Source organism: Macrotis lagotis, chromosome 4 (genome assembly GCF_037893015.1).
Source record: "Macrotis lagotis isolate mMagLag1 chromosome 4, bilby.v1.9.chrom.fasta, whole genome shotgun sequence".
Lineage (NCBI taxonomy): Eukaryota > Metazoa > Chordata > Mammalia > Peramelemorphia > Peramelidae > Macrotis > Macrotis lagotis.
Window position 1 is genome coordinate 115,299,799 of NC_133661.1, and position 27,042 is coordinate 115,326,840.

Sequence of the window (27,042 nt, forward strand, 5' to 3'; positions counted from 1 at the left end):
ATTATACTAATTTGTATTTACTCTTTTCTCTCTTCAACCCCCTGGGTCAGTAGATGTGATATCTGGTCTCAGTCTTTAGGAGTGTTTCATTGAGTCTATGTTGCTTCTACCTCCCTAAGAGAGAGTTTTGCACTCATGCACACAAAACAAATTCCTACATTGTCCATGGAGAGAAACAGAACCAGAGCCAGAAACACACACCCACACATACCCACCACACACATCTTGCCCATTTCTTCTTTTCTAGAAAAGGGACCTCCTGGAAGATGGAAGACTTTTTCCAAAATGAAAACCACAGCTGCCTCCATAAGACCCACCTAAGCACAGTGGGCTCTCTCAGCCATGGCTCACATCTGACCATCTCATCATTTCCACAAGCAGACTGGCCCTCCTATCCAAAAGAGATGAGCATGAGTCCCAAGGAGAATTGAATGGGACCAGACTGTTGTCCATTTCCACTGTGGAAACTCAGTTCAAAGTCTGGGATGCTCAAAGGGTCATAGGGGTATCTGGAGGAAAGGCTACATTAGATTTGGACAGGGTATATACAACTCAATGGCTCTCAGCTCAACAGAAGCCTGGAGAATCACATGATTTCCCCTCACTGTTAGGATTTTAGGTCTTTCAAAGAAAGGATTGTTTCATTCTTTGTATTCCCAGGGCCTAGCATATAGAAGGCTAGGACAGAACCAGAAATATCATAGGTATAGAGGACTCCCATGTAAGGAAACTTCTTTTAATAATGCATATTACAACACAAAGGGTTACAGAGTTGTCTAGAGCACTGTTAGGGGTCAAACAGTATGTCAGGACTGGGACTTGAACCCAGGACTCCTTGAATTTTTGCTGGCCCAATTTCCAGTATTTCACTGCAGACTCTCACCAATAAATGTTAGTTGATTAATTAGCTTCTCTGGAGGGGAATCTTCTGTGAGCCTGGCCTCTGGGACGTTTCCCTGAACTTTATAGATTGAGTTCTGAATGACCATTTTTATCCCCTGTATTTGAATGTTGCTTGAATCCACTGCTTTTCCTATTGAGGCTTGTTCCTGGCTGGACCTAATGGTTGGCTCAGGCTCTGTGCATGGAGCTAGGGCGCCATGATGTGGCCATTATGAGAATTGCAGGTCCCTCTGATAGCACGTTGAAAACTTGGGTCTTCAGCTGTGTCCCATCTAACCTTTACTAAATCCTGAAATTTTAAGCTAGAATAATCTCAGCTTTCAACTAGCTCCAATTTTACAGAGAGCAACTAGACTGTGACTTGCTCAAAGTAACACAGATATAACAGAAGTGGAAGTCACCCATTCTAGTTTTGGACAGATTAGATTGTCAGAAAGTTCTTCAGTCATTGGAATATCCAACAAATCTTTGCAGAGCACCTACTGTGAGCAGAGCACTGTTCTAGGTGTGGAGAATCTATGATGTTTAGATTATAAAACATGCTCTGTCTCCCCATAGTTGCCCCTCCCCCTTGGTTTTAGTTTTGCCTCTGGAGTCAGTCTAAATTAAAAAATATCTCTTCCCCAAGGAAAGTCCTTCAAATTGTTGAAAACCTTATGCCCCCACCTCCTGAGGCTTCTCTTCTCCAGGCTAAATACTGCCAGGTTCTTTGACCCTTGGGACATAGTTCTGAGTGTCCTCTCCATGCCAATCACTCTTGTCTGAATTTATTCCAATGGTCTCCCTCAAATGTGGTGCATAATACTCCATATGAGGTCTTACCTGCACAAAACACAGAAAGGTTTAACTGTGGATATAGTAAATAATCTCTTTTGAGGCATTTGAGATTGTGTTACTTTTTTCATTCTCCAGATGGGGAAACTGAGGCTTGGAGAATTCAATTTCTTTCTAGTCACATGGCTAGTGTAAGAGATGGGATTCAAAGTCAGATTTCTCCAAACTCTAACTCAAATGTTGTTCTAATATACACAACACATTGCTTCGAAGTACATTGAATTTAATCAATTAACCAAGAAACATTTATTAAATGCTTCCTGGGTCACTGGTTGTGTCCCAGGAAGTATTCTGGGTCTTGAGGATACAAAAACAATTCCTGCTCCTATACAAAAAAAAAAGCCTACCCCATGGCATGGGGGGGGGGGGTACCTTAGTCTTTAAAGATTAGATAGGAGAGGTACATGTGAAAGCTCTTAAAGGTTTTATCATACCAGGAAGGCCTCAAGCATGGGACTAACAAAAGAATGTCTGTTGTCTGAGGACCAATCCATGAAGCAAAGAAAAAATACAAAAATGGTATTCAGTCCTGAGTGGTTCCTTTCCCACTTCTGCAATGATAGTGACAAAGTAGCAAAAAGAGAGCAGAGGCTACTAAGACTCAAGCTGTTTTTGTGGAAGAATTTGGGACATGAAATAAAGATGTGCGTGCAAACACTGCTTTGGATTACCAAGTCACAACTTCTGTGAGGCTCTGTTTCTCATTTGTAGAATATGGGCAATAATGTACCTACCTCACAGAGTTGTGAGAATCTGATAAAAATAATGTATGCAACACTTTGAAAACCTTAAATCATCATAAATATATTATTGTTATTTTTGCCACATGTGCCATAAAAGATAGAGCTGGCCTCTACAGAAACACCTGGGTTCAAATTCTGCCTCTGAAACATAATAGTGGGAGGGTTCCGGGCATATCATTTCCGTTCTCAGTATGCAGGGAGAGTTTTAGGATCACAAGCTGCATAGAAGGTGCCAACTTAGATTGGTAAAGGGAGCTTCCTCTTCTGGGAGTTAGTTCCCTAGTTCCCTCCCAGTGAAATCACAGATCCAGTTCATATCCTAACCTTATTACTATTAGAAACATTAAATTGGCACTCTTTAGACCTTTCTCCAGTGACCACTTTGGCAACACACTGCTAGAGAACTTGGATCATATAAACCTTAGTATTAGACCCACTTAAGCAAGAACATGTAAGGATATAACTGGAAGCACAAGAAAGACCAAAAAAAAATTATAAAGATCTGCCAACATTTCTAAAACCAATGGTTTTCTTTATCAATAATACTGAAGACATGATAATCATGAAATCCCATATGTATTGCAGAGGAGGGAAGGGTGAGGGAAGAAAGAAGTCCTGGAAGGAGTGCTTCATATGAATAAAATAAAAATATGAAGAGCAGATGGACTAGGCCAAGTTATACTCAGAAGAGTTCTGTATTGAAGTTAACATAGAGCAATTGACCTTAAAGGACTGAAGGTCTCAAGATATCTAAAAAAGGAGAAGACTGAATAATTGGGGGGGAAATCATAGATGGAATTACTATAAAAATATTTTCAAGAAAAATATCTTACTACACAACTACAGTCTCATCCCAGAAAAATCTCTGAGGCTGATATGCATGCCAACAAAGAACAGTTGATGAGACTATGAGAAGGAAACAGACTTTTATAATACAGTCAGTTGAGAGCATTTTACCATGATATAAATGACTGAAAGATGCTAATACAAGAATTCTCTGTGATTGTTTAAAAAACCCTGAGTCATTAACAAAAAGGCTCTCTTCCAATGCAAATATGAGAGATTAGTAATATAAAATTGATTGATTCAATAAGAGGTCATTTTTAAAGCTGGAGTGCAATAGTGAGTTATTTCCTTGATGACTGCTTGATTATTAATGTCAATAAAAGCATAAAACTGGGAAATATATACTACCAAAAGGTACTTGTCACTGTCATGGAGGATGTCTGATGAGTGAACATTCAACCTGGAAAAGGGATTTATGGAGGATGAGACTTTCCAGCTGCACCTGTTTCCTGATGAGATTGTACCGATTGCATCAAACGTGGAATACTATAGAACCTTCTAAATGAGGCTCACAACAACCCAAGAGAGTTCAGTCTGGTAATTCACATACAAATACTAAGGGAATGAAGAATGAGCATTGCACAGACTATAATTAACTGTTGAATAGCTAGCTCAATGAGCTTTTGTTTTTCTGATATCTTCATCTATTATCAATATAAATATCAGATTCAGTAGATGAACAATGAGATGATCTCAGAATTAAGAGAGCAGACTAGAATTTTTAAAACCTCACATTTTATTTATTTTGTAATTTGGTCTCCCTATCTCTCATTTATCAATGGCCCTCAATTCCTTCAAATGGTATGAAGTCTTTGACCAGCCTTTTTTCCAGCATGGGCCAGTTCACTCTTCCTTCAGCAGCCTGTGAACCCTGGAACCAGAGTAGATCTCACCACATTGATGCCAGATTTAACCTTATCACAGCTCAGGGACTTCCTGAGCTACAGGGACTCCAGAACTCAAGCTATCCACCAGCTTCAAGGGGAGCAAAAATTCACCTTTTAAACACTAACATTATTCTGATAATGCATAGCCTCCAAGGAATTGCAATTATTGGCCAACCAAAGGGCAACATGGAACCAGAGGTGGGGGGAGTGGGGTGAATGGGCATATTGCCAACAATAACTGCAAAAAGTGGCATAAAATTATATCCAAGAGATGTATGCTAAGGAAGTGGGTGGCTCCTATATTGAGATCAATGGGTAACAGAACTCATGTGCTGCACTAGTACCTATAGGGTGTTAAAAGACTTAGGGATCATGTTTGTCAGACAGCCATTGGCACATTCAGGACTCTGACAAGAGTCACAAAGTACCAGAGATGTGATTTGTTTTTGGAAGGAGTTCCCACAACAATGAGATCACAGATTTCTTTAAATCATGAAACACAAAACTACAGTTTTCATTGTTGTAGTTCATGGTTTTTAAGGTAACTAATGTTAAAGGTCCTTTTTATACAAACTGCTCTTAAACCACAGCCCTCCTATTTAGTATTTGGGTATTAAATTTGCTTTTAAACCCAGAGCAGACTTCTACAACTATTCCTGTAAAACTTCATCTTGTAGCCTATCAAGATCTTAAAACTTCTAATTCTATCATTCAACTATGATTCTTAGCTTCCTACCAATCTTTGGATTTTATAACTATGCTTTTTTTTTAATTGAAGGCCTTCACCCAAGTCACTGATGACCAGAACAATGTCAACAGGAAAGAATTCTGGACTTGGGAGTCAGATGATGAGTTCATGTCTTGTTTCTTTTAATTGCACATAAACATATGGTTATGGGAAATTCACATTTCTGAGTCCTCAAATGAGTTTTCTCATTTGAAAAGTGGGTTCAGAGCATGATGGTTCTTGTTCTGTCACCATACCCAACCCCAAGGATTATTAGGAGCAAAATTTTGTAAACTCAAATGCCACAAAATTATAGAAAGCAATTACTTCTCTCATACTAGAGAAGTATTGAGACAAGGGACTACAGTATGGAATATTTATGTACTGGGAGACACAAGGTGACATGCTTTTTTCCTTTTTAAATGTTAGGGTGGCTCACTGGGGCAAAAGATATATTTGGAAGTATAGGTGATATAAAATCAAAATACAATATAATGAAAAAATTAAATGTTTTATGTGGAAGCTGTTATTAACCAGATTGGGACAGAGTCCTATGACAGAGTCCTTCAGAGAACAAAAGACTTGGCCAGGTCAAGTATGATGGCACAGGCTACTAGGGGAGACTGAAGCTGGTGGATCTTGAGCTGCAGTTAGAGTTAGAATGCTCCTTATGTCTGTATTAAGAACATTATCACTATGGCCAAGTTCCTGGGATATGAGAAGGGAGAGAGGGTGGAAGTGGGGAGGAGAGGCATACCAGTTTGCCTGAGAAGTGAACTGACCCAGTCTCAGGTAGAAAATGGAGTATATAAAGGTTTCCATGCTGTGGAACTGGGCTTATCAGTGGTCAATGAACTTCCAATTTAGGTAAAATAGGGAAAAGTTACTCATAAAAATATTTTTAAAAATTGCTTGACTCTTGTTCCAGAAATAACCTCTAAATGTCTCCTTTTGCCAGAGCTGGATTCTGAAGGTAGTAGGAACAAAAGTCTAGACCTTGTAATTTTGAGCTAGTTTTAGAAAAAGGGACATGCACAAGAGTAGTTGCCCCAAGAATCAGAAGCCAGGTAAAAAGCAGTTGCAAGAAAGTAGGAAAAACATTGCCACAGGGAGGCAGTGAGCTGGTAGCTGGTCATCACAGGCCACTGGTAACAGACATAGGGTCCAATAGAAAGTGGACTAACACTGTCATCCTCTGACTTCCAGGAAGTTCTGCTATGCTTTGTTGGGGAGGGGGGCAATCTTATATCAACCCAAGATTGACAGGAGAGAGTGGGTTAGATTAGGGAATCCATAGATGGTAACCTGGAGGAGGGAAGAGAAAGATAAAAAAGATCTTGCAACTTCCCTGGAAATGGAATGGTCTGTTGAAGAATTCCAGGTGGGATAAGCTTCAAATGTAATAGCAATAGGGTCTTTGTGTTCCAACCAAGTTCATTTGTAGGGTAGTAGGTCAATATATCTAATAGTTTGTCATCCAAGTGAAATCACACACCAGAATGGAGTTTTCAGCTGCAAAGTCTGACTGACCTGTTAAATGGAATATTAAGCTGCTCCTCAGCTCCCACCACCTGGGCAGCTAGGTAGCAGAGAGTACTGGACCTGGAATCAGGAAGCCCAATCCAATTCCACTTTACTCTTTCAAGCTGTGATCCTAGTCAAGTCCTTTGATCTGCCTCAGTCACTTCCTCTGTACAATGGGAATTGCTAAGAATCGAGTGAGATGTTTATAATTAGCAGTGTCTGGCACACAAGCTGTAGAACAAGGATTGAAAATATAGGTTGGTTCTACCCCTGGTTTCCCACTTCATACTGATGGCTCTAATGCAGTCATTTCCTCTTCCATATCTTCAGGAATGATTATGTATGTGCCTTTTGAAAGCTGCAGAGGCTATTCTATAACTGAGTAAGATACCTAGCATCATCCAATCCAACGTGTATTCAAAAAGGGAACATCTCTTGACAAGAGGGTTGTCCAGTACCTGGTTTCTACATGCACACCTTTCATGCATATTCTCTGGCTATGCTTCAATGCCCATGTCCTCTCCCATACCAATAGTAAGGGAATATATGGGGAAATGTAGGGGAGGGGTGTTATCACTTATTTTGATTCAAGGGCCTTCACTTTTCAAAACAAGAGTTAGATGGGGAAATTCACTACCTCTTGAGGCAATCTATGGAAAGCTCTAATTTATATTAACTTTCTACCTATATCAAGCCTAAATCTGCTTCTCTACCACTCCACTCTAGAATCTTGCAGTAGGCAACTCTGAAAAATGAACATGTTTTTACATTTGGTTAAAAAAAAATTAAAGGCTAAGACTGAAAACCAGTATGTGCTGAGAGGCTTACACTTCACAGGAGATACTACAGGCAACCTAGTACAGTAGCCTGAATTCCAGGATAGAGCATGAGCACAGCCTACCGGAGCTGCCAAGAGCAGTTGAGTTCCCCAACCCTCTCAGATGCAGGAAAAACCTCATCTTTGATGAGATGGCTATGGATGGCAGCACTAGTCTAATTTTGCTTGGTCAGTTGGCTAGTAGAAATGGAGAGCCAACTGATTTCAAGGTGACAGCAGGACAAGCCAGACCATTAATTGGCAGTAAATTAAACAGAGGTCAGGTGGAACCCATAGTTATGCTGAGAACAAATGGTCACCTTTCCTCCAGACCGCCACCCAGATTTTGAGATTTATCTGTAGAAAGAGCAGTAAGTTCCTTAAGGACAGAGATGGACTGGTTCCCCCTCTATATCTTGAATAAATGTTTACTGGACTGAAAGGGAATAAACAGAATAATTTCCAGAGATTTTCCCCCACAGGATGCACCCAAATACATAGTAGGTGATGTTACTTCTGAGAAAGCAGGAACCACAGGCACAATCTCTAAAGTATATCCACAGGCATCTTCACCAAGTACCTAACAAAGCTGTTACTTGTGGGAATAGACACTACAAAGTAATTGGGCCAAAGTGACCAACAAAAATCTTTCAAGGACCAATGAAACAACCTGGTAGAGTGATAACAAACTTTTGTAATTATTGTCCAAAACTACTTTTGTTTTTAATGTTTGTATAATTAGTATGGTACTCCTACAGGAGTACAGCTTAAATCAAGGTTAAAAAACTTGCTGTTTTTCATGACCCAGGGTCCCACAACTAGTTTGTCTCAGAAGTGGAGTTTGAGCCCAGGTCTTTCTGAAGTCAGTTCCCTAAACTACAGTGCACCATTTCTCACTGATTGTTGAATGGAGCTGACCAGACCACAGAAATTGAGGCCAGCGGGTCATTTGAGATTTTAGTAGATTCCCAGAGGGCTGGGGGAGGGCAAACACAAAGGGTTGATGGAACATGTTAGCAGTCACAAGACTTCTATCTAGCAAGTCCAAATGAATGAGCAGCTAACCAAGAGGGTAAAGGATCCTATACCTGGCAGGCCTCTTAGGTCTTTCCTTCAAGGTAAAGCAATAAAGATTGTCAATTTTGTGTGTAGAATGTCTACAGTAGTTCAAGAACTTCAAATTCAGCATCCTTTCCCTTTTACAACTTGTAACTTGGGGTCTGTCATGTTGTTACCTCTCATTCAAATTCCCATTTTTCAATTATCTGTAAAATGAAGTCGGACTAGATACTCTACTTCTAATCTTTCTGAGTTATAAACCTTTAAAATTAGAGACCATGCTTCCCTGATAAGTCCCCAAGGATTCACCTTGCTTTAAGTGGTGCAACCCAATGGAAAGATCACCAAGTCTGAATTGGAACCAATGCTGTCTGACATACCAGAAATCATTTTTTTCTGGGGTCTCACTTTTCTCATCTATAAAATCAATTTCAGCTAGATGGGTTTTAAAGTCCCTTCAAAATCTATCCAAGTTACACTAGCTGAAAACAGGGCTTAGACTGTTGCTTCTCCCAGAGAGGGGATCAGCAATGACCACATTCTCCATCTCCATCTCCATCAGTAACGTTAAAGGTATGCAAGTTGCCTTTCCAAATATCCCATTTAGGGGCGGCTAGGTGGCGTAGTGGATAAAGCACGGGCCTTGGAGTCAGGAGTACCTGGGTTCAAATCTGGTCTCAGACACTTATTACCTAGCTGTGTGGCCTTGGACAAGCCACTTAACCCCATTTGCCTTGCAAAAAAAAAAAAAAAAACCCAATATGACCAAATATCGCATTTAGTCTGCTAAGACAAGAAAGGACTTATCTAGGGTTACATTTTTAGTTTTCTTTGACCTCAAGTCTTTTTTGAACCCAGACCTGTAGTCCTTTCCATTCCACCTAGTTGCTTCTACTATTACACCAAGGACAAAATATGGTTTTAACTGGGAACTGAGAAAACCTGGGTTCAAATACCAGCTCTATCACTGACAAGCTGTGTGACTTAAGGCAAATTACTTGACCTCTATAAAAAAGTGGATTTGATTTCAAAAGTGCCTTCCAGATTTCTGAAATAGATTCCTGATAGATTCTACATATGCAGTTATGTTTCTACAACATATAGGTCCAAATAGAAGTTGCTTTTTAAAACAAATATTTGTATTTGTAATATAGTCTACAAAAAATTAGGGGCAGCTAGGTGGCACAGTGGATAGAGCACCGGCCATGGAGTCAGTAGTACATGAGTTCAAATACAGCCTCAGACATTTTAGTAATTAACTAGCTGTGTGGCCTTCGGCAAGCCACTTAACCTCATTTGCCTTGAAAAATCCTAAAAAACAAAAAAATTAAAAATTAACTTTCAGTCTATAAGTTTAGTTATAAACTTTAGTTGAATATTTTTCTAGTAGTCATTGCAGAAAACATAAGATATACCAATGATGATAGAAGCATAGTCCATAGAACATGGTACAACTTGCTTTACTCCAAAAACTGTTCCATGCTTGAAAAAACATTTAATTATTGGGGGGTGGGCACAATCAAATCCAAAAAACATTCTTTCCTTAAATATTTCAGAATGGAACTACTTCAAGGACACATTTACTCCTTGTACAAAATGTTATTACTATGTGCATTTTGCTAATATTAAGTTACAGGCAAAGGATTCTGGAAATCTCCTGCCCTAAGACACCTAGAATATTGTTTTTTAGATTTTTCAAGGCAATGGGATTAAGTGGCTTGCCCAAGGCCACACAGCTAGGTAATTATTAAGTGTCTGAGACCGGATTTGAACCGAGGTACTCCTGACTCCAAGGCTGGTGCTTTATCCACTACGCTACCTAGCTGCCCCCACCTAGGATATTCTTTAAAGATCTGAGGAGTCCTTGGATTCAGGAGTTGTCATAGTTTGCCAATGAACTGAAAGTTGGAAGGATCCAAGAACTTGGCAATTATTAACAGATGGCATCAGTTTTGGAAAAAGGAGTAAGAATTCAGTTGAGAGATGTGGTAAAAACTGCTGCATTGCAGGTAGGTAGGAGTTAAAATGTAATTGTAGGGTCTACATCTGAGTCTACCATCAAAGTCATGTGATTATTGGATACAAATCTAAGTTTGGAACTATAAGAAGCCAAGTTTTTCAGAGACAAACCAACTGGCTTAATTATGCTTCAGGCAAACTACTCCAAATGGCTGAGGGAAAAAGTATCCTTTGGGATTAAATCAGGACATGCAGGATAACAGGACAGAACCATTCAAAAACCAGGTACCTTATCTTTGGAGTAAATCAGGGAAGTATCTTCCCCATTTGAGTTCTATACTAGTTTAAGTGGAGAAACAGAAACAGAATTCACATCCCTATGTATATCTTGTTTCCTTCAAAATGAAAGTTTTGTGTGCTCTTAGGATAATTTAGGCATATTTAAAACTGGAAATACAGATCATTTAGATCAACATGCTCCCTTTATAGATGAAAAAACTGAATCCAAAAGTTTAATTTCCCAAAGTTAGTTTCAATAACAATAAGAGGATCTGCACTCAGGAATGACATGGGATATCCTCTCTAGGTCACAGCTTCTACAACGAAGCAGTCTGAGTTCTAACAGTGACTGAAGACTCCACAGCACAAACAAGATAAAATAGTCCTTAAAGAGGCAAATTATAAACTCTTGGGTTTTATACTTATTCCCAATGACATATGCCTGTGCCTCCATCGAAAAAACTCTCTACCACCAGACCACAGATGGTCAGTTCTAATATGGCCAGGTCAATAACCACACGCTGAATGGAAATAAAGGTGAAATAGGTAAAGGGTAAGAGAGCTGAATAAATTCCTTAGCTGAGGAAGATTGTTAACCACTACATACAGAGCTGGTGCTTGGTCTCTTTCATATTTCTCATTTGACTTTTATGTAATCATGTTATCAAGAATCCTAACCCTATGCCCACCTCCTTCACCTCTTATGTATAAAAGCAGTTCATACTTTGGACATATTACTGTTGGCACTTGTGGGGGTGGGGAAAGGCCTGCACCTGGGTCAGTCTTGCTTATCGATGAGATCCTTCCCCTTTCTCTCCTAACAGATTCAGATTAATGATCGCTCATTCCTAATTGTCAAATTTCTTTTCCTTCATCCTGTGTCTAATCACCAGTGACAGAAACCATTACGCAAATGAGCAGACGACTTTCCCCAACTGTTCCCGTTGGTAAAAACCTTGTAATTTAGAGCTCTGATTTGTAGGGGAAGCTGTATCTCCCCAAGGCGTCCTGGGCATCTGCTCCACTTTTGTGATGAGCCACCCACCCCCAATCCAGAGCCCCCAACAAATATTTGACTTTGCATAACTAATCATAACTTTTTCTGTATTTGAAGTGGAAGGCAAGACACGAGTTCCCACCTGCTGGTTTAACAAGTGACATTTACACTGGCCCAGAACCCTACTCCATATATTCCATTTACTTATGTGACCAGTTAAGTGGACACCATGAAGAGTGCTGCTTTGTATCAAGTAAGGGCGTTTGCACAGGGGCATCCACAGCATGTTTCACCCAGGAAAAGAAAGGCAACTCTGCCCAGATTCAAAATTTCTGGTGCCAATACAGAACATCAAGGGAATAGAGCAGAGTAAGAGAGATGGGAAGAAGAGTTTAACACTCAGATCTCAACCCAGTTAAACTTTAGAAAATGTCCTCAAACCCAGTGAGCAGCCCCAACAACCAGTTATTTGTCCCTCCTGTCCTAAGGTTCCTCTGCTGACTCACTACTGAGGGTTTCAAAGATTTGAGTTCACTCACCAGGTTCAGCTTTCCTTTCCCCTTTTCTTACTGTGATTCCTCAAGTATAGGTGGGAGACCAAGAAGGGACACAAACCAAAGCACTTGGGGTCATTTCCCAACAATGGTTGTTATTGAAAGACTACACTAGAGAAGGTACCATGTCTTCCACACTCACACACACCCTGTTCCCATTCGAGAAAACACCAGGGCAGGCATAAAAAGCACAGGGATTTACAAAAGTAAACACCCCACCCCTACACACACCAGTCTGTCAGTGCATTATAAGCTGAGCTTCTGGGGACAAGAATCACTGCTCACACACTTAACCTTTGGCAAAAAGGAAAAAATTAAATACATTTTTTCCCCACCTTCCTCCCTCACTCCTTCCATGGAGACGACTTCTGGGAGGGCAGTCCTCAAGTCACTCAAGATCAAGGCAAGGCCCATCCCTGGAGGCTGCAGCTACCTTGATTCTTGGGGGTGGGGAGAGGCTTTTCAGAGGTTTGGAGTATCTGTACATTCAGAACTAGGAGAAATGGCAAGCTCTGGCTCATCTCCCCAAGTGACGGACAAAGAAGCAACCCCAGTTTACCTCTTAGACGCCAGTGTCTGCTGCTCCCATCACTGACCCCAGTGTCAGTGGGGATGAGCCACTGACTCAAGAGTAAGAAAGTCAGGAAGCTCAACCTCAAAGGAAGTGGCTAGAAGGGGGATTCCTGAGCCCCAGAGGCTCTACCTAATAAATCTCAAGCTTGTTGCAACAAGGCCCAACCAATAGAAATAGGCTAAAAACCAAATTAAAAATCATCTTGGTGGGTCAGGCAGCAATTTCCCTGCAGTAGTACCCAGTAGAAGTGGACCAAGTCAGCATGTGGAGTGTTGATAGATTTCAGTCACAGTGTGGCTAACAGAACAGTCACACCCAGGCCTGGAAACTCTTGTGTCCTGTAGCACAGCCTGTCTTGGCAGTCAGATTGTGGAGAACGTTGGTAGGCAGATCCTGGTCAGAGTATGGGGACAAGGATGCATACAACTATTTTCTTCTGGTATCCAAGATACAACTACACTGTACAAAATCAAACTAGCTGGTGTACAGGTAGAGTATCTAATCAGAATGGGAAAAAGAAAGACTGAAAAACTCAGGAGTTCCAGCAACCTGGGAGACTAGTTATTAGGTCAACAAACTTCTGCAGAGATGCCATGATCCAGGTAGACTTGGCTCCTTCCTTTACCCAGATAATGGCAGTGAGGCTGTAGGGTATCATGCCAAGTGACAAGAGCACCATCACAGCCTCAGGGGCCTGGGAGGAAGGACACAAAGACGACAGACAGACAGACAGACAGACACATACACACACACACACACACACAAACAATGACAGGAAGCTGGAACTCCACACTGAAAGCAGGACTTGGGGGTAAAAAGGAAAGTTGAGTAGGAACAGAGAGAAGGAAAAAAAAAAATCACTCAAGATGGGAGCAGAGGAGGATGGGTTGCTTAATTGCCCCACCTGACCTCACACTCCTGCCCTGGTAGGCTGGGGCAGGGACCCAGTCTGTTAAGTGCTGCGTGCAATTACTATCACTCTGGATCTTCCAGTCCTCATCAACGAAGCAGCGTGGACCGGACGAGATGGGACGGGATGGGAGGATTGGCAGTCATCAAGGAGGCCTCAGCCTCCAGGCAGGCTAGTTGTATCGACCCTTAATCATCGTGTTCAACAAGGGGCCCACCTGTGCAGAGACAGGAGGATCTAGTCACAAGAGTCACCTGCAACAATCCCACTAACCACCTCCCTGGCCTCTAGTTTGAGAAAGAAGAATCTAAGCCAAAAGGCAAATGTAGAACTTCTTGACCATGCCAAGGATGCTATCTTTTAGACAAAACTGAAGTTTTGGGGCGGCTAGGTGGCGTAGTGGATAAAGCACCAGCCTTGGAGTCAAGAGTACCTGGGTTCAAATCCAGTCTCTTAATAATTACCTAGCTGTGTGGCCTTGGGCAAGCCACTTAACCCCCATTTGCCTTGCAAAAACCTTAAAAAAAAAAAACTGAAGTTTTATTTACCCTCTATTCCTTTAGGTCTCCACTGGAGGGACAAGGGTAGAGACCATGTAACATTACAGGGAATGGCCAACACCCTCTGGAGTCTATTTTGCATCAACTCTCTCCCATCATGCCCTGCAGCCTCATGCTGTGCTGAGCTGATAAACAGATGCCATGTTCTTCCCCGGGAGACAGAAGAACTGATCTCTAAAAAGACAACTGACACACATGTGCATATTTCTGCAGGCTCTGCAAAGAATTCTATGGATGATGTGTGCCCCTTTCAGTTCAAATGCAATTAGGACTAACTTAAACCTTGGGCCCACCATGTGTCCTTGAGGCACTAAGTCAGCACCCCACCTCCTTAGGAAGGAGACAAGTATTTTTTCACAACTACCAGACTTCCCTATGCTCTGACTGGGTCACTGAAGCACCTTTGTGAGAAGCAGCTTTCAATAATTCCCAGAGCTGCCTTGGCACAGCTGTGAGGAGCATGAAGGAAATGCTTTACTACTCTCTCTCCCCAATCTTCAAAAAATACCCTGGAGGTTCCCTAGCCAGCACACGAGCCCCACAGGAAACATTATTGCCAGCACAGAACAGGTTCCATAGATCTGTCGGCCAAGCCTGGCATTCATTAGGAAACAAGGATTTTCTAAAGAGGCCTGTAACCTTCATGGAAAAAAAACCATTAGTTTCTGAAGTAAGAGAAACCAGTATTGACAATACAATTCTGTCTTTGCCTATCAACACCCTTGGCCACCCAATGGCTAGAGCCTCAACCCAGGGCTAGTCATACCTCCTGTGGGTTCCCTAGGGCCTCTCCCAGCATCTTCTCAATGTTTCTCATTATGGCCACTTTTTGATGAGCCTTGAGAGGATATTCAATTCTCTTAGGGGTGGGTGCCCCCTGTAAAAGAAGCAATAGTTCAGTTATCCTTATTGGCTGACTTCCAAGTTACTCTAAGTCCTGAGACAGAGAACAGGCAGAACCAATGGATGCTGGGAAATAACTATTATCAAAGCTATTCATTGTGTTGGAAACTCAGAATCCTAAGATCACAGATTTGGAGCCAGAAGGGATCTTAGAAGTCACCTACTTCAAACCACTCATTTTATACTTGAGGAAACTGAGGTCCTTAGAAAAGAAGTGGTTTGCCCAACATCACAGAGCCCAACATCATAAGCAGCAGCCTGTTTTAGGATATGAAAGTTCTTGTACTCAAAATCTGCTTTCTTCATTTTACCCTAAGTTTGATTTTTTTGTATTTGGTGAGTCATGCTATATTCTATATTTTTAAGGCAATGCACTGTACTTGTATTTCTTTTTTTTAAGTTGATTACATGTTTAGTGTTTTTTTTCAAGGCAATGGGGTTAAGTGGCTTGCCCAAGGTCACATAGCTAGGTAATTATTAAGCATCTGAGGCTGGATTTAAACTCAAGTACTTCTGACTCCAGGGCCAGTGCACTATCCACTGTGCCACCTAGCCACCCCTAAATCTTTTTTTTAAAGAAAGATTTTATTTATTTTGAGTTTTACAATTTTTCCCCTATTCTTGCTTCCTTCCCCCCACCGCCCACTTGTATTTTTTTTGAAAGGATGAAAAAATGGGGATAAATCAAAGTAAAAGAGGACTGAAAGTGAGGAAAGTAAGTTCCTGAGGCAGGACCTTTAACTAAGCAGGTCTGAGATAATGACTGAAGCACAACACACAAGCTGACAAATCACTGTTAAACTATGAGGTATTCTGGGAGTAAAGACACCATTCTTGTGCAGAGGTCAAGAGGGAACTGAAAGTTCTAGAGTCTGGACCCCAAAACCAAAACCACACAGGCCAAGTCAGGCACAAGGAACTATAGGGCATAGTGGGAAAAGGGTTGGAACTGAGTAAGAGAACCTGGATTCAAATCTTGGCTCTGCTACTTATCACCTGTGTGACACTGGTTTCAATTTCCTCATCTGGAATGAGGAAATTGGATGATGGACATTGGCTGGACATTGGATAAGATTATCTTCAAGATCTCTTCTGCCTCAAAATCTTTATGATTCTATAAACTATAAAGAGAAGCTTAGAAAATTTAGGTACCATGCTCAGGAAATATAGTTTTATATAATATATACTATTGTATTATAAATATATATAATATATAATACAGTGGGCAGTGGAGAGAAGGAAGCAAGAATGGGGAAGATTGTAAAACTCAAAATAAATAAAATATAGTATGTATGTATATCTAATTACCTTATTCTGATATATTTCTAAATTTGTACTATTTTTCCCCCCTGAAAATAAAAACACTAGAAAATAGATCCCCTTCAGAATAAGACTTGTTTAAAAAAGATAAAAAGATAACCAATGTGGGAATTTGCTTGACTATGAATTATCAATGGGGGCAAGGTGTGAGGGAGAGAAAATAGAGTAACTGAAAAAAAATTAAATATTTTAAAAGATGAACTATTTAAGAAAAGAGTATATGGTGGCAGAACAAAGAAAAACAGAATCAGATGGTGAACCTGACAGTCAGGAGAGGCCTAGGATAAATCTTGTTTTGGACACTAATTGGTTGTATGACCTTGAGCAAAGTCTTATCTTCTAAGTCTCAGTTTCCTCATTCCTGGCAAAATATTAAGAGTATTTCACAGTATTGTTTTAAGGCCCAGATTAATTTCTTCATATATATGTATGTATGTATGTGTGTATGTGTGTGTGTGTTTGTGTACGTCTCTTGCAACCCTTAAGTGATGTAGATAGTACTAGATAAAAGAGCTGTTAATACCTTAGATAAACCACTGGACCCAAAATAAAAGACTTGTGTTCAAATCCAACCTCAAATACTTACCAAAGGATGAGTCATTTAACCTATGTGCCTCAGTTTCCCCAACTGTTAAAAGGGGAGGGTAATAATTGCACTTACCTTTCAGGATTGTTGGGAGGATCAAACAAGATATTTACAAAGGGTTTTGAAAACCTTAAATCATTACATAAAAGCTAGTGATTATTATATATGAATAACTATTACTATAAGTGACAGGAACAGAGAAAAGGGGAAAGTTTAAGAATCAAGAAGACTTGGGCATCAGCAAGGTCTAGGAGGCTTAGTTACCTTAGGGTTTAAATCCTCAGGGAAGGGTTTACAAAGTTCCAAAGAAGTAAGCTCAAGATTCTCTAGAACTCTTCTGAGAAGGAGTGTGCCCAGGGAACCTCCCAGCAAAACTGAAGGTCAAGAGTTAAATCTCATTCTTTCATCCCATTCCTGGGCACCTGAACCTCCCTCACCTGTGTTACTTTCTCCTCCCTTTGCCCATAAGAAGACCTGAACCATGAAGTAATCTTTTCACTCGTGGAAGCCCTTCATTTCACCAGGGAAACTAAGACCCCCCAATAAACATGCAAAGCCTGAACTCCTTCCATCTCCACCTTTACCCCAGGAGAATAATATTACCTTGTACCAGAAATTCACAGTGATGGTGGTTCCCCCATTCAGTAATGATTCTATGTGATGCCACCTGCAACAAAATCAACTAACATGTTCAGTTCCATCATGAGCATTGTTCAGACCGAAATGAGAACTACACAGAGTCCAGGTCAAAAAATACAAAGAAATACCTAAGGAACTGGTCATCACCTAAAACCACTAAGGTCAATGGCACTAAGACTCTTGAGACACAACTTATCTTCAGTCTCCAAGGGAACAAGATCAACAAGTCTCCCACATAAAACAGAAAACACAAGAGCTATCCCACCAAATCATAAGATGAGGCAACTTTGCCCTACCACCCATCTCTTATCCCTTCTTACCAGTACATAGGGATGTAAAGAACATCACCAGGGCCAACCACCGTCTCATAGCCAATCACGTTCTGAAAGTTGGGGAACCGCTCATAGTCAGGATTGTCAAAATCCACCTGACAGATTCAATGAGGGAAGAAATTATCAGCCACTGCTCTCTATGCTAGACGGTCATCTGCATTGATAGAAGAAATTTCCTTAACTAGGAATTCCCATACCAATGCAATCTGAGGTCCAATCTCAATCCAAGTTCCGGGTGTTAGGAATTAAAAGGAGGAGAAGGAAGCACAGTACCAGAAAATGTAGAGCCTAATTGGGAGGGATTCAAAGGTCTAGTACTGTGGGAAAAGATTGATACAACATGTGTTCAGCCCAAAAGTTTGGACTGGTGGGAATCTGGGGATATTCTGTCAAAGCAAAATTATTCTACAGTTATTCCCTACTATGCCTAGGACTTTTTGGATATGATCTACAAATTATTCTGTTCTATACTTGAAATACTTCAAAGACTTAACTGAACAATATCAAAACTCAAGGGACATGGGAAGATCTGGATCTAAGCCTAAACTTTTTAGGGGACTGTACAGATTACCCCAAGTATACCAGTCCAGTGCAAGACATCAGGAGCTATAGTAAAAAAAAGGGCATTGAAATAGAGGTGGAGCTACAGAGGACAAAATTACACACAAGCAACAATGTATAATATAGAACTCTTGGGAACTGATGATAAATAGGAAGAATTACAGAATAAATTGTATATGTTAATATATGTTCTGATTTATCTGCAAGATAAATCTACTTAGATTCAACAAAACAGTGCCCACTCCCCCATGAAAAAGAAGTGTTATGAATAAACTTGGATTGCCTTTCCTTTTACCCTGTTAACTCACCTGACTTTGTCTGTCACAGGGATGGTGCACAGGGTAGGGATAGAGGCACTCAAACTGATCTGGAGGAAACAGGATGCATCGCTTATAGCCTTTGATCTGAGCAAAGAAGTTTTGTTGTTCATCATAGTGAGCAGGTGTCACATTTCCTGCAAGGGTAAAGATACTGTCATCCATCGCAGAATATGTATATTGACCAGACCAGAACAGTCTATCCAACCACCTGTTTTTGTACATTCCATAAGTTATGGATAGTTTTTTTACTTTGAAATTCAGTAAAACTTTATTTAAAATGTAAAAAACCATCTTCACTCAAATTGAGTAGAAAAACAGACATCAAATGCAGGGAGCCATAGTTTGCTAAGCCCCCTTCAGCTAGAGTATAGAATCCAAGAGAAGTTTCATGAAAATACTGAAGGGTCAAACATCTTTGATGTCTGAGAATCCTTAGTCTTTCCATCCACCTGAGTATGTGCAAAATATCTAAGTGATAGATATACAATGCGCAAGTAGTTCATTAACCATCAAGAGCTAAAGTTTGTCAATCATAAAATTAATAGACTGTGCTGACAGCTACCTCTTTTAAGAGTAAGCGAATGTATAAAATGTTATTTGTAATTTTGGTAAAAATGGTAGATTATACTCTTATTTTTTTTTTTTTTTTTTTGGTTTCCAAGGCATGGAACAAGGGCATGCTAAAAAGTCATTGAAAACTTTTAAATAAATACATTAAAAAAAACTAAATACCAAGGAGCAACACAGGCATTTCACTCTTGGATGAAGCCAATCTGACAGTTTGAGCTGTATGAATTGGCACCTATTCAGCAATGTTCTTCAGAAAAGCTTTTACACTTCTCACAAATGTGCTCAAACATACCCTACTCTTTATCTCCCTCCACCTAGGCCAGTTGCTATAACCTTTCCCAGGATCTATATAAAGTATTACATAGAAGACATTTAGTATACATTTCTGAGTGATAAAAATGTAATCTTCTCTGCAGCTCAGAACAGTTTCCTTAATGGTAATGGTTCATAAATACCCTTGAAGATGAGCTGGTCTGCTCTTCCAATATCAGCAGGAGGCAACCAGGAAAACAAGAGTATTTATTAATTAAAATATGAATTTTTTATGTCAGTAAAAAACACCTGTGTCAGTTTAAAACACTGACCTGTGACATTAAGTCAGGTCATAAGGAATCAGAACCTGCTCAAGAAGCACCCAATAGGGTAGGAACCACTTCAGAACCCAAATATAAAAAAATCTAAATACTGAGTAATTGAAAAGACATACTCTCTCCTGATTAACAAAACAAAAAAAAAAAAAAACCTAACCTCTAGACTTACATTCTTCTGGGCATAATAAAAGCCTGATCAATGGTGCTTCAGAGAAGCTCCTAAAGTCTAGGTTGGTATAGTGCACAACCACCTGGGGAAACTTGCAAACACTTCTCTAAATTTCTGCTTTGTTTCTTACCTTCCATGCCAATGAGCAACAGGTTGGAGGTCAGCTGCCCCCAGCCACGCTTTCCCTGCTGTTTATTAATCCAGTTCCAGTTAAACCCCAAGAAGTCCATGACAATCTTCCTGCCTACTGTGTCATTAAGAGTCTGCTGCAGATACAACCTGTATTTTCCAAGGAAAAAAAGCCTTATTAGCATACACTGAAGCCAGTCTCCCCACATGCTGAAATACAAATCCACACCCAGAGCTGGCACAATTCTCACACGGAACAGCTGCAAACAGCCAATACCAATCTAGGAAATCTAAATCCTTACCCCTAAATCTCAAAGCTCTAACATCAAATCTATGATCTTAGGAACCCCTGAGGCTGAAGAATACTATCATGCCTTCCAAACTTCCAAATTGGAGCAATTTCCTAAAATAAAGCATAAGCCTTTTATAAAGATTCCATCTGCAAAGTAGTCAGATGTTATCACAGAATATGGCAGCTTAGATGAATGTGGCCAAATTGTACAAAAGGCCATATATGGCAGTAATGCTTTAGGACAGGGCTGTTCAAAATGCAGCCTGCAGTGAAATTTTAGTAAACCCAGTGGGTTTACTAAACACTGCTACTGCAGAGTTCTCACTAAAATGACAAATCAAAATGTGTTGTCTATTGTTTCAATTTTTTTTTTTTGGTAAGGCAATGGGGTTAAGTGACTTGCCTGAGGTCACATAGCTGGGCAATTACTATGTGTCTGAGGTTGATTTTGAACTCGGGACCTTCTGACTCTAGGGCTCTATTTGCTGCACCACCTAAGTCTAGACAGTCCTTCTCTAGGAGGAACCTAGGAGATTATCAATCAATCACTTTAAGGTGGCAGTACTGTCAATCTCAAAAGTAGATTCAAATAATAACTCTTGGAAAATGAATTGTAAACAAAATGTATGTTAGCTATGATGGTCACCAAAAGAATCAGAACTGGGTAAAACAGCAGAAAAATTTATAGGAAACAATTCAATTCTTCCAGAGGATACTCCTGTCACCAACAGTCATACCTCCTGGGCCTACCTTAACATTTAAAGCTTGACAAGATTTGAGAGGTCAATCTGGTCTTGTCCCCATACTTTATATATCTGAAAAAACTAAGACTGAAACATAGTCAAGGTGAAATTGATGAGTCGAGCCAGAACTTTAGCTCAAGTATTCTGGCTCCAAAACTAGTGTCTTTCCAGTATATTTTGCATTTAATGATGGGAAACTATCAAACTCAAATGAAACAAAAAAGTTCTAGGAAGGTGCTAGTAGAACCTAGATCCTGGGTCTCCTAAACTACTCTTTTACTACATCTAACAAATATAGTGAATAGGCTCAGAGGAATTCTTACTAAAGAAAATTGTTTTCTCCCAGAACCACAGCAGAACAATTACTGGACAGGTCTTTGGAAAACACTTAAATAAGTGTCAGAGAAAGTACAGATTATGGTAATACTCTATAAAAGCCCAAACAATCTTCTACCCACAAAAGGAAATTTAAGCTCCTATGGCAATAAGATTCCCAAGAGATCAGAATCCAACAAATAAGTTTTCCTAAGTTAGGTGGGGTTCCACAAACTCAAGGGCAGGATCATCAAGGACTGGTCTCTGAAAAAGAAAATAGGGAAAAAATCTTGGATGCCTGCTCCCGTTAATAATTATTTATTATCATTTCTCTCATAATCACACACCCGTGTGCAAAACTACTCAGAACATCAACCCAAGGTTACAAAAGCCTCAGACCTCTGAAGAAGTTGCTTCAGAAAAAAGTGAATCATGCAAGCCAAATATGCTGCCTGACCCAAAACTGTGCAATGGTCAAATGAGATATGTAAGATGAAGGATCAAATTCCCACATGTGTGCACCCATGAGATCTAGATGAGTATGACAATTTAGTGTTAAGTACAATATTAGCATTCTCCACTGGATCGGAGCAAACTGTCCAAAAGGTTGTACCTACAATTCAGTCTTCCCCAAAGAGAGCATTCTTTCCTGCTAATACCTTCTAGAGACAAGGACCTTGAATAGCAATCAAAATGCAGTCACTTCTCAGAAATCAGTAACCGGACTGGCCTAGGCTGCTACACCAAAGACCCCCAGGAAGCTTAAAACTCTAAAGTGATCACAGTAATAGAATTAAGTCTAGGTGGCACGATGGATAGAGCACCGACCCTGGAGTCAGGAGTACCTGAGTTCAAATCCGGCCTCAGACACTTAACTGTGTGGCCTTGGGCAAGCCACTTAACCCCCACTGCCTTGCAAAAAAAGAAAAAAAACTTAAAAAAAAAAGAATTAAGTGTGTGGCAGGGAGCACAAAGAGAGTGTAAGTCTCTAGCCTTGACCCCTCACTCCTGCCAGCTCCTACTCAATTTACCTCTTTTTTTTTTTTAGTTTTTTTTTTTTGGCAAGGCAATGCGGTTAAGTGGCTTGCCCAAGGCCACACAGCTAGGTAATGATTAAGTGTCTGAGGCCGCATTTGAACTCAGGTCCTCCTGACGCCAGGACCGCCCCCTCGGCTTACCTCTCTTCACTGCCCCGCTGCTGTATGTCCTGCAGCTTCTCTACAAACTCATGGAATTTCATCTCTTCCCTGTTGGACCTCGGTTTAAAAGTCTGGAAGTTGGCCATCTTTTTCTCATCGTAGTACAGGAATTTGTGGGTGCTGGCACTGTAGACTGAGAAGTCCCCGTTGCCGATATTCTCTTGCAGATAATCGAGGTCCCATTTCAGGGCAGGATACACTAAGTTTGTGTCCGTCAACACCACCGGTTCCTGAGGAAAAGAACACCAGGCAAAAAAAAAGGGTTGGAGAACGTTCCCTCGAGATGCCCTCCTGCGGGGCGCAAGGCTGCGTTCTGGGGTGCCCCCCGGGCCCGCTCTGCCGGCGTTCCCGCGCCTCCTCGCACTCCCGAGCGCCGTCCTCGCCTGGCTGCCCGCCCCCCTCCGACCCCGCGCTGCTCCGGGGGACCCCCGCCCGCCGCTGCCCGCCCCTCCCCCCGCCTCCACCTCACTCTCGATGAGCTCCTCCGCCCGAGGGTCGCTCTGGCTCAGGCGCGGGATGGGCCGCGTCCGGAAGCTGTAGCTGCGGAGCTGGGACTCGTCCCAGGCCCGGCTCGGGGCCTCGGCCTCCTCTCGGGGGCCCCCGGAGCCCGAGGCCGAGGAGGCCGTCGCCGCCGTCGCCGCAGCAGCCGCCATCTCCGCCGCCCAGCCCGGCCCCGGCGGAAGCGGAAACGGCGCTTCCCCTGCTCCCGCCTCTTCCGGAAGAAGCGACGAAGGATGCCACAGCGATGGGCGGGGAAGTGCAGGGCGCAGCGCCCCCTGGCCTGGGGGAGTGGAATCGCTCCCGCGTGGGCTTTGGAGAATCCTTCGGGTCCGACCCCGCCCCGCTCTGCACGGTGGAGACGAGGCGCGGGAAAAGACTCCATTTCCCACAAGGCCATCGCCCCGAGCTACGGGTGCCGATTGGGGGGGCGCCGGCGAGGCTGCTGAGCGGAGAAAGAGCGGCCTGGGCTGCTGGGCCCTTTAAAAATCTAATGGAGGCCCTGCGGGGAACGGGGCTGGGGGGAGGGGAGAACAGAGGAACACGCCGGGAAAGAGCTTTGGCGGCTGCGCCAACAAGGAAGCCGCCATGGGAGGCGGAAGCACGGTAGCGCTTATTCCTCCGCGCATGTCTGTCCCGATGGCCCCGGAGGAGAGCGCGAGGCTGGCGGCTCTGCCCGGCGCCCTCACTGCAATCCCACTGGAGCTGGTCGCGGCATCATTTCCCAAAGCCAGTTACATCCAGGGGCCGCTAGGAGGCGCTGGAACCGGAGCACCAGCCCTGCCGCTGGGAGGGCCCGAGTTCAAATCCTAACTATGGGACCCTTACTTCTGATTAGCATTGGGGGGGGGGGGGGGTGCAAGGCAATGGGGTTAAGTGGCTTGCCCAAGGCCACACGGCTGGGTCATTAGTAAGTGTCTGAGTTCGGATTTGAACCCAGGTCCTCCTGACTCCACTGCGCCACCTAGCGGCCCCCGGTCACTTCTGATTGCTTCGAATCCGGGGCCCCACCTGACCGCGGGACCCGGATGGAGGAGACCCTGAAGCCCACCCGTGGCGGGTCGCGGCACCCCCCGCCTGCCAGCCCCGACCCGGCGGAGGACTCATGCCCGGCTTGGGCCCCCGAGTGCAGATGTGCCCGGCCGCTGCCAGGCTTGCCCGCCCAGAGGGACTGAAGGCCTGGGGGGCCCAGACCAGGAAGGGTCCGAGGCCTGCGCCCCCGGGCACCCCAGCGAGGGATGGGGGGGGGGGGGGGGTGAAGCACCGTTTGTTTTGCCCAAGTGCCCAATTTTACCGAGATTTGTCTGATTACGCTGGGCCCGGCAACGTGCTAGGTTCTGGGAATAAAAAGAAAAAAAGCAAAAGCAAAATGTCCTGATTCTCAATGGGAAGGAGGGAACAAGCACATGTGGAATAAAATCAGGGGCGAACAAAGTGTTGAAAATTAGGTTGACTCATCTTAAAAAACCACTAGAAATAATTAGCAACTTTAACAAAGTCGCAGGACATAAAATAAACCCTCATAAATTCTCAACATTTCTATATATGCCTAGCAAGATGCAGCAGAAAGAGCTAGAAAGAGAAATCCCATTCAAAGTAACTCAGACAATACAAAATACCTGGGAGTCTTCCTGCCAAGGGAGACTCAGAAAATTTTTAAAAACAATTCCAAAACTCTTCTCAAGCAAATAAAATCAGATTTAAATAACTGGGCAAATATCAATGGATAGGTCGAACTAATATAATAAAAATGACAGTTCTACCAAAATTAAACTACTTGTTTAGTGCCCTACCAGTCAAAATTCCAAAAAATTACTTTGAGTTAGAAAAAAATGTAAGTAAATTCATATGGAGAAATGAAAAGTCAAGAATTTCCATGGATTCAATGAAAAAAGTGCAAAAGAAGGTGGTTCTGCCTTACCAGATCTAAAATTATATTATAAAGTATCAGTCATCAAAACTGTCCAGTATTGACTAAGAAATAGAGTGGTGGACCAGTGGAATATACTCGGTGCAATAGCAAGAAATGATTATAGTAATCTCCTGTTTGATAAACCCAAAGAGTCCAGCTATTGGAATAAAAACTCTCTTCAATTAAAAACTGTTGGGAAAATTGGAAGTCAGTATGACAGAAACTTGGATTAGACCAACACCTCACACCTATATCAAGATAAGATCAAAATGGATACAGGATTGAGACATAAAAAACAATATTATAAGCAAACTAGGAGATCAAGGAATAGTTTACCTGTCAGATCTATGGAAGGGAAGCAGTTTATGATCAAGAAAGAGATGGAGAACAACATTAAAAACAAACTAGATAATTTTGATTAAAAAGCTTTTGCACAGACAAAACCACTGTAACCCAGATCCAAAGAAATGTAGTAAACTGGGAAACTATTTTTACAACTAGTATTTCTGACAAAGGACTCATTTTTAAAATATACAGGGAACTGGCCAAATTTAAAAAAAAAAAGCCATTCCCTAATTGACAAATGAACAAAGGGTATGCTAAGGCAATTTAGAGATGAGGAAATCAGAGTGATCCATAGTCATATGAAAAATTGTTCTAAATCACTACTTATTAGAGAAATGCAAATTAAAGCATCTTTGAGATACCACTTCATACTTCTTAGACTGGCCAATATGGTCAGAAAGGATAATGATCAATATTGGAAGGCATGTGGGAAATCTGGGACACTAATACATTGTTGTTGGAGCTGTGAACTCATCTAACCTTTCTGAAGAACAATTTGGAATTTTGCAAAGGGCAACAAAAATGTGCATACCCTGTGATCCAGCAATACCACTACTGGGTCTATACCCTGAAGAGATGTTGAAAAAGGGTCAAAACATCACTTGTACAAAAATATTCATAGCAGCCCTGTTTGTGCTGACAAAGAATAGGAAATTAAGTGAATGCCCTTCGATTGGGACATGGTTTAACAAACTATGGTATATGTATGTCATGGAACACTATTGTTCTATTAGAAACCAGGAAGGATGGGAATTCAGGGAAGCCTGGAAGGATTTGCATGAACTGATGCTGAGTGAGATGAGCAGAAACAGAAAAACATTGTACACCCTAACAGCCACAGGGGGTGATGATCTACTTTGATGGACTTGCTCATTCCATTCAATGCAACAACCAGGGACAATTTTGGGCTATCTGCGATGAAGAATACCATCTGTATCCAGAGAAAGAATTGTGGAGTTTGAACAAAGATCAAAGACTATTACCTTCAATTTCGGGGGAAAAAAAACCCCATTATCTTATTAGGTAATTTTGCTCTCTCTTAAACTGTATTTTTCTTCCTTAAGGATATGATTTCTCTCTCATTACATTCAACTGAGATCAATGTATACCATGGAACCAATGTAAAGACTAACAGACTGCCTTCTGTGAGGGGTTGGGGGAGGGAAGCTGTTGAGTCCGGAGGAGGGAACTCAGGCCAACATCAATATGATGCATAAGCTGGTTCGTTTATTGATCACAGGATACATACTTTTATACTCTACATTTACGTAACCAATTACATAAGCGTTTTAGCAAGCATTTTTTTCACATGCATACCTTGTGTATGTCTTAGGTGATTGTTTTGAGAACCAGTGTTTTGATAAACAGAGTGAAGATTGTTTTGAGAACCAAACAGTGATTTGATAAAGTGCAGAAGGTAATTATCTCAGAATGTGCCATCTATCT

General features: G+C 41.7%; 1 protein-coding gene across 1 annotated transcript; it reads right to left on the bottom strand.

The window, feature by feature from the left end:
• Positions 1 to 1,954: 1,954 nt before the first annotated feature.
• On the bottom strand, positions 1,955 to 23,518 carry HIF1AN (hypoxia inducible factor 1 subunit alpha inhibitor). The gene is made up of 8 exons (XM_074233910.1): positions 23,306 to 23,518; positions 22,821 to 23,071; positions 20,294 to 20,442; positions 18,823 to 18,968; positions 17,942 to 18,048; positions 17,586 to 17,649; positions 14,940 to 15,050; positions 1,955 to 13,830 (listed from the first exon to the last, which is right to left on the bottom strand). The coding sequence occupies exons 1-8, from the start codon at positions 23,492 to 23,494 to the stop codon at positions 13,786 to 13,788; spliced, it is 1,062 nt and encodes a 353-aa protein (XP_074090011.1). The 5' UTR covers positions 23,495 to 23,518; the 3' UTR covers positions 1,955 to 13,785.
• Positions 23,519 to 27,042: the final 3,524 nt, after the last annotated feature.

Excerpts from the sequence above, each read along its gene's own strand:
- HIF1AN (XM_074233910.1), bottom strand. The coding sequence starts at position 23,494 with ATGGCGGCTGCTGCGGCGACGGCGGCGACGGCCTCCTCGGCCTCGGGC. Across the intron at positions 20,443-22,820 it reads CAGCGGGGCAGTGAAGAGAG|GTTGTATCTGCAGCAGACTC; the intron begins GTAAGCCGAGGG and ends TGGAAAATACAG. Across the intron at positions 18,049-18,822 it reads CCTGTGACAGACAAAGTCAG|GTGGATTTTGACAATCCTGA; the intron begins GTGAGTTAACAG and ends TGAATCTGTCAG.